The 8,219-nt window shown below is 31.5% G+C and overlaps 1 protein-coding gene across 5 annotated transcripts in view; it reads left to right on the top strand.

The window, feature by feature from the left end:
- Positions 1–8,219, top strand: part of NFAT5 (nuclear factor of activated T-cells 5, tonicity-responsive) — a 125,098-nt gene that overhangs the window by 44,181 nt on the left and 72,698 nt on the right. For all 5 annotated transcript variants that reach the window (XM_006878649.1, XM_006878650.1, XM_006878652.1 and 2 more), the window contains one exon: positions 723–848. In XM_006878649.1, the coding sequence (XP_006878711.1) occupies positions 723–848 (126 nt within the window). The remainder of the gene's footprint in view (positions 1–722; positions 849–8,219) is intronic.

The following is an 8,219-nucleotide window of genomic DNA, read 5'->3' as shown; positions in this document are numbered from 1 at the left end:
AGTTTCTCCACAACCTCGCCAGCATTTGTTGCTTGCTGTTCTGTTAAATTTTGCTATTTTGACTGGGGTGAGATGATATCTCATAGTTGTTTTAATAGAAGTCTTTTTTTTTTAACCTTGACATTCCCTTTTAGCTTTTTTTTTGGAGGGAACAAATACATTGTGATGGTGCATAAATATCTGGCGATATAGGCTTCTTGAAGGAGCAAAACTACATTAATGGGCAATTTATATAACAGATTCATATTTTTATAATATCTCTTGTAAAATGAGTATTAAGTTGCAGTTTTATAATTTCAGGTAAAGATATTGGGCCTTTTCAGATTATTTTTCTTTTATTCTGTCTAGTACTTAAATTTTAATTTACTTACTAGAAATGGTGATAAAATATTTTTAACATTGGAATAAAGACAAGGAAAAAAACAAGGGATGTAACTAATGGAAAATTAATTCTTCAGTCCATTTAAATGATACAATAATAGAAAAAAGAATACTAAACTCCTTATGGTATTAATTATATAATGGGATTAATTTTTTGTGTGAATAATACACTTCTTTAGAAGAAAAGATACATGTTGTCATTTCATGTATTACATTTAGAGTCTTGATTGACACACTGTACTATTATTTTTAAAAAAGTTTTTTAATTGATTTGCTTACACGGTTTGTATATGTTGTGTTTGACTGACACATTTAATTCTTTTTTTCTTCTCACCCTTCAGAATCTGTCTATGATCTTCTCCCAAAGGAGTTACAGTTACCTCCACCTAGAGAAACACCTGTAGCGTCAATGAGTCAGACAAGTGGTGGTGAGGCAGGCTCGCCTCCTCCAGCTGTAGTTGCTGCTGGTATGCATTTCATTTTATTTTATTAAAGAAAATCAAGTTATTATCTGGCCAACATGAACAGTGCTGGCAATGCTTATATTAAAAAGAGTGTGATTTGAGGGTTGATTTTGGAAGATTTAAAGTAAGTACTTCTAGCACAATTTCTTCAGTACAGGCTATAATGATATAATCATTATTTCTTTAAATTTCACACTGACACAGACAAATCACACTTTCTAGAATGACCTTAATGAACTTTGTCTGCAAATATGGGAACCTTTTTTTAAAAAAAAATTTATTATTTTTTGTGTGTGTACGGTCAAATTGGATCTGACTTGTACAGGAGGAGATTGCCCCTCCTTCTCCAGCAGAGCATCTGGTGGATTTGAACTGCATGCCTCTGGGATTGCAGTGCAGCTTCTTGCCAGCAGGCCACCAGAGCTGGGAACCATTTTAAAGCTATTTTGTTACTTGTGTATCGAAAGGTTTATGTTCCAATTTGAGAATAGAAAATTTTTATGTCTTTTTCCCCCGCTACTTTTTCAACCTATTTAAAGGAGAAATATTTTATCTTCTGAAAAAAGATTCAAAATATTTAGACCTCTTTTTCTGTTTGTAGCATGTTACTATAATCTTTCCCTACATCAAAACAAAAGAAAATACATGCTTCATACTTACTTTAAGCGCATTTGAAAATAATGGGAAATTAAAATGTTATATTTATATAAAAACACTTTCAATGCCCATGAAAACATTATGGAGCATAATTTTTGAAATTTACTTGATGATTTTTACTCAGCTCTCAAATCATACACTTTATAATTAGATAAAATTGGTTCTTTTGAGTTAAAATGAAAGGTTGACAGACAAGCCAAAGAAAAAGGAAGTCTTGATTGCTAATGAATTAATGTGAATACTTTATATAGTATTAGTTTGCTCAACTAATATTTATTTTTTTAATTGGACTTCTATACTGCTAAGTGTATACACATTATAAAGGAAAATATGTATTCTGAAGTTTTATCTACTTTAATTAGCGGTTTCTACCTATTATAAGACTTCTTATCTTTTAAAAATGTACTTCAAGTCCATCAACATTTACTTTGAAAAAATTCTTTTAGTTTGAAAAAGAATAGTGAATTGGAAGGTTCTCATTTAGATGAGTGTTGGCAATGTAGCAAAACTTACGATTTTTTAAATATGCATTAACTTTTAGCTTGTATACCAATCTTTAACTTGAACAGTTAAAGTTACAGTTAAAGGACACAGCCTTCTGGTTGAGTGCAGGAATACTTAAAACATGGCAAAGAAACTTAATTAGACCTGCTCACTGTTCATGTGTTGCCAGACATTTTCTAACAGTCTGTGGATTTAATTGTGAATTTGCATACTACTTAGTAATCAGAATTGTAAGATAAACTGGTTTTTATTTCTACCCATTGGGTTCTAAAATGACCCTCCATATATTTCCAGGAAATTAAATTTTAAAACTCAAGTTTAAAAATAGATGGTAAAATAACCTCTTTTCATGAAAAAATTTCCCTTTAAATCCACAGGGAGAAATTGACTAACTGGTTTATTTTGTATCTTTTGAGGGTTTTTTTGTAAAAGACATATTGAATCTGTATAGAACTAAAAGTCTGTTTCTTCTGTGCTTTTTAGCATCTGTTGACAGTAGCTCCAGTTCCTTTTAAAAACTGAAAGAATATTAGTTAGGTTGGCAAAGAAGAGTCGTATTTCCTTTTAGATTATTCTCATCTAAACCTTATTTGTAAGTAGTGCTACTTCTTGAATGAAATGTGAATTTTCATCCCTCATCACATATATATGAAAATCCTCTCCAAATAAATAAAAAGCTTTTCATTTAAAAATCATGAAAATAAGAGATGTGACCCAATGAAACAGTCTGAATTGCAAAGATAGAAACAAGAAATTCTTAAAAAAAAATTAAAAAGAAGCAGCAAAAAATTCTTGTTAGATCTTGAATTACTGACATAAAGATGTTGAGGAGAATAGGAAGATGACTTTAAAGTGTTCATATATTCAAATACAGAATGCATCTATAACCTACAACCAAGGTTTTACAATTTTTTTTTAAATATAACTTTGTTTTTAATAGCCAACATAGCTAATTTAGGGATTCTAATGTCTTATTGTCAGAACAAGGCTTTAACATATTATCATCATTGCAGATAAAGAAGCTTAAATTACAGACCAATTGTCTTAATATTGCTATCCTTGATGACATAACTGTCAGAGAGAGATTTGGAATATATTTTCATGGCCAAAAGAAAAGACCCATTGATTTAGACTTCTGTATTTCTTAATCTGTAACATTTACTGTTTAAATATGAAATGCATAAAAATGATGACTTTTGATGTAGTTAATCCTTCAGAGTTTTGAGGAGCTGGATTGGCTGCTATCAGGTATGAGGGCCTGGTCGGAACAGACTTCTAGTTCTGCCATAAAGGTTTGTGTTTCACAAGTTTCAGTGGCTGGGCATATGGGTATTATTTATTAAAAAGGTGTTCTCACATTCACCAATCCAGATCCTTTTTCTCCTTTGTATTACTGAGTAGTGAGTAAATATGATGATGCTAATCCACAATCCAGAATATTTAAAGTCTGAACCGTATTTCTACTCATTGCTGTGATTTAACTGCACTTTACAACAACACTGTTCACACTTTTAATACATTTCTGTCAGTAACCTCTTTTTAATATGAATTTAAAATGGGAGATGGATTAGTTCTCCTACGCAGCTTGTCCCCTACGGATGGTACTAAGTGTCAGAATCTGAGAGATACAGTTGAAAATGACCATCCAGAAATTTGTACTCATACCCATTTTCAGAAGAGGGCTGGCTCTGAAACCCCACTGGAGGGTCAGCCATGAGTGGGTTCCAACTCAGTGGCAATGAATTTTTGGAGTTTGAACCAAAAGATCAGTGATTGAAATCAACCCCTTACTCAATATGAGAAAGATCCACCTTCTGGAAAGATTAATAGCCTCAGGCACACAATGGAGAGTTGCTACAATAGTATCATTTGCAAGGCATCACTTTTATCCCAGTAGAATAGTTTGAGGCTTGAATATGTTAATGAATAAAGACTTCAGAAATGCAACTGTCTGAATGGTGTTATAGGTTGTCAATAGATAAGACAGAAACTATTTTCCTAAAACAAAAAGCTAAACAAATTGGGTTGCTTTTGGGTGTTTTGGGGTTTTTTTTCCAAGCAAAATAATTGATGAAGATGGAATGCAAATCATGAAAAGATTCTTTTTGTTTATTTCTTTTTTGATGAATATAGTGATGTAGGTATTATTTAGAGTACTGAAACCAAACAGTCCTAGGATCTGGGTCGTTTGGCAGGTGATTTTTTTTAAAAAAGCAACTCTGTTGATACATGATACACATACCAGATAATCCATTATTCTTTTAATCTGCCTACATAATGAGAGATACCTCAAAATATATTACTGCTAAAGGAACTGTTGTTAGATGCCTTTGAGCTGATTTTGACTCATAATGATGCCATGTTACAGAGTAAGACTTCTCCATAGAGTTTTCAGTGGCACTGACCTTTCAGTAGGTCACTTGGGCCTTTCCTCTGAGACACTTGTGGGTGAATTTGAGCCACCAACCTTTATTATAACCAAGAATTTACTGATTGACATTGCTGAGGAATTCGTTTCTAAAAATAAATAATTAGTAATTATTTTTTCTTATTTTCTTTTACTTGCCTTTATTTATGTATACAGAAAGATATATTGTATTTATGGTATTTGTTTATGTGAAGTCTGCATCATCAAAATGGAAAGTAGAGTCAGACATAGTCCTTAAAAGCCAATTCAGACACAGCTGCTAATTCACTGATAAATAGGTGGATGATAGGAAGCATTTTTTTCTTTCAGTAGGGGAGAATTTAAAGACAAAATTATCTAATGTATTATATATATATCTATACACACACACACACACACACACTCTACACACACACACACTCTCTCTCTCTCTCTCTCCCTCCCTCCCATGCAATCACAGCCTCCAAATACCTGCTGGAAAGTCAGCTATGAGTATTCAGACTTGATTGCACTGATTTTAAGGGGTGGATTTTTGTTTTTTTAGTTTGGTACATATACTTAGATGCTTTGAGTTTGAATAGGAGAGAAATACACATTTGAGACATTGATCTCTGTGTCAGAATATTTTTTAAAAGTACTTAAGCATTTTTTTTCAGGAAATATTTAATAATATTTTAGCATATTAATAATATTCTTGATAATAATTATTTTAGGAGAATTCAGATTACATTCTGGAGAGCAATTATTTTATGATATTAGAACCCAAAATAACAATTTGATAGCTTTAAAACAAAGGAAAAAAATACCTTCAGTGAATCATTAATAAACCGTAATAGAACTAATCATTTTTAGAAGAGACTTTTGGATCACACAGTTATTGTTGTTGATTGCCATCGAGTCAAACGCAGATCTGTGAACAAAAGACCTAATGCCTTTCTATAAACTATTGTCAATTCCAAGTTCATAGTTTCCAGAGGGATGTGATTTAGGAAGTGGCTTCTGCTTCCAAACCTGTTCTACAACTGGGAGCTCTACCAAATACTGTCCACCATTCTGGTATTTGATACCCCAGTGGTACAAGGCTCAGGATCACAGCAACCCAGGTTACTTCATACTGCACGTTGACAAAATGAAAGAGTGTTCCTCCAGATAGGCACAATAGCATATCTAATTTAAAAGTGTAAGTTGGTAACTTTTTAAGGGTGATGAGACAAGGTGACAGAATTTACCTGATAATTAAAAGATTCAGTAGCTGCTAAAATAGTAGATATTTCTTAAAGCCTGAGTATATTGGTCAGGACACGTCATGTTCCATTTTGTAAGGGAGTTTAGAAATGCTTCTTTTGAAGACACCTGAGAGGGGAGATACTTCTGGTTTATGGATTAGATTGAATTAGTAAATAGAATTGGTAAAAAGGAGAATAAATTGGTGAATATGAGTTGACAAAACATTTTAATGAGACATTTTCTCACATCTGTTTGGATATTAATAATTTACTTTTTTCCAAGTTTATTTGAAACATTGCCTATTGTAGCATGTAAACATGTTGGGTGGGGAAGGTAGAAATGGGAAATTGAAACTGTTTTAAACGTGATCAAACCTACAATTTTTGTTTCTGTAAATTAATCTGGAATGCTTATTTTATATGCTGGGATGCCAGTTGTTTTTTCTATTAATACACTTAACTTGCATTCTAGCTTCGCCATTCAGAGACAGGCATCGAGTGGTGGGTTGTGTGACAGTGTCTGTCAATAGTGAAGACAAATAGTGCCAGAGACACTTAACCCATCCAATCTCACCCAGGGTATAGGTCGGTCTCATTTTCAGACTTCTTCTTAAGTCTTTTTCTTTCTTTCTTCTTTCATTTTTTTTTATGTTTCTAAATAGTTAATAAATACTAATTGAAAGTAAACCTTTTGGTAAAGTTTTACACTTTACATTAATATTAAAAGAAGAAGAAAAGTAGAAAACCAAGGTTGGCATGTAAGGTGTTGACAAAGCAGGTTTGCAGCCACTTTGTGTATTCTAGATATTTAAATTCCTTGGCAACATGAATGTTGGTCTTCCAATTTTTTTTAAATGTCTTTGTTCTTTGATCTAAAAATATATCTTATGATGACTTTGATTAAATTAGATCTTTTGATTTAACTCATTGTTGCCAGTAATTAAAAAATATAATAAAAGAGTGATTAAAGTTGAGCTGTGTGTGTTTTAGATGAGAAATTGTTCAAGTATCATTTCTAATGACTCTTTTCTATAGGCAGTAGTTTACTCCTTGTCCGTTCCACTATTGGTTTACTTTTAGCACATTTGAAAAATTTTACAAGTTTTGTTTTATTGCTGCTTTTTAGGAAACTGGTTTTGTACTGATGTTGAAAATTTCAAGTGGCTTGTGTATATTTTAGTGCTAGATATTTTGACTTTGGAAGCCTACTTTAAATAATTTCTCTCATAAATTTTAAATCATTGAAGACTTTACAATATAATTCTAATTTCAAAATTTCCTATAAGAAGTTTGGATTGTTCCATATACAGTAGCTTCTCTTTTAAAATTATATCTTACTTGCTAAAATGTTTAGTTAAAATAATATCTTGTTGACACATCATAATTTCTTGTTGACAGATCTAGAACCAATAATAGTTCTTACCTTTAAAATACAGTTCCATTTACTCAATACATAAAATTTGTAGTAGTTTCTATATGTGATAACATTTAAAATCTTCTTTCAACTGTCTCATCAAATTAATAATAGTTGCAAATTCCATCATGTTATTGTATTCAGTGTAGGTAACATCTGATACTGTTTTTATCTCAACTCCTTTTGGCTATTTATTTTGAATCAGTTATTAGAGGTCATGTATACACTTCCAGTTCACAATCATTATTAGCGTTTAGTCCAGTAATTGGCTACTGCCATTAGTGGAATTACTAGATTTATTATTGTTGCTTTGTATTGTTGAGCCAAACCAAGAGGAAATATCACGAGAAGAGATTGCCCATCTTTGTCCTGCTGAAGGACTGGTGAATGGCAGTGCTGCTCCTAACCACTAGGCTACCAATAATGGAATTACTGTATTTGGTTATAGAACATAATAAATTATGATACTTCCTTTACTTCAAAATTTCTAAATGAATTTTCTTTCGATTACAAGCTTTCATTCATAAATTGTAAAATTGTGTATAAAGTTTCCCTTTGGTTCATTATACTGTTGATAGAGTAAATGCTGTGGAAAAACAAAATTCCTCTGTAAATTAGACTTGTTTCAGAGATATGAGGCGTCAATTAAATTTATTTGCCTATTATTTAGGTGATTTTTAAGAAAACTATTTGCTTCCAGCTTTAGAAAAGATTAGTGAAGGATTTAACAAGTAAAATTTTAAAATATAAGTACATTATATTCTAGCTGGTGAGAACTAAAGTCAGTTATTGAAATGTTTTTATGTTAGCATTTCTATATTTTTGCAACAATTAAACACAGTCCCTGGATTCCTAACAACTAAAAATGGAGCCTCAAATCAAAGAAAAAGAGATCACTAAAATACCTTCTTTGCAAGTATGTATATATAAAAACCCATATAGGTGGGGCAAGATTACATTAACACTGTATAAAATGTCACTTGTTTCCTGATGTTTAGTGAATGATCTTTATAGATATTTCAAGTATATTTTTTCAGTCATTCCCAAGAATGTTATTTAGTGCTTTTCTGGGAATGCTTAGAAATGTCAAATAAGTATTCTGAAATAAAATTTCTGAAATACTAATTTTACATATTTTTAATAGTAATTAAAAAATTCTTGGTACA

Source organism: Elephantulus edwardii, unplaced genomic scaffold (assembly GCF_000299155.1).
Source record: "Elephantulus edwardii isolate Elephantulus edwardi_28Jun2011 unplaced genomic scaffold, EleEdw1.0 scaffold00001, whole genome shotgun sequence".
NCBI lineage: Eukaryota > Metazoa > Chordata > Mammalia > Macroscelidea > Macroscelididae > Elephantulus > Elephantulus edwardii.
Note: the sequence above shows the minus strand (reverse complement) of the source record. Positions and strands in the feature narration are given on the sequence as shown.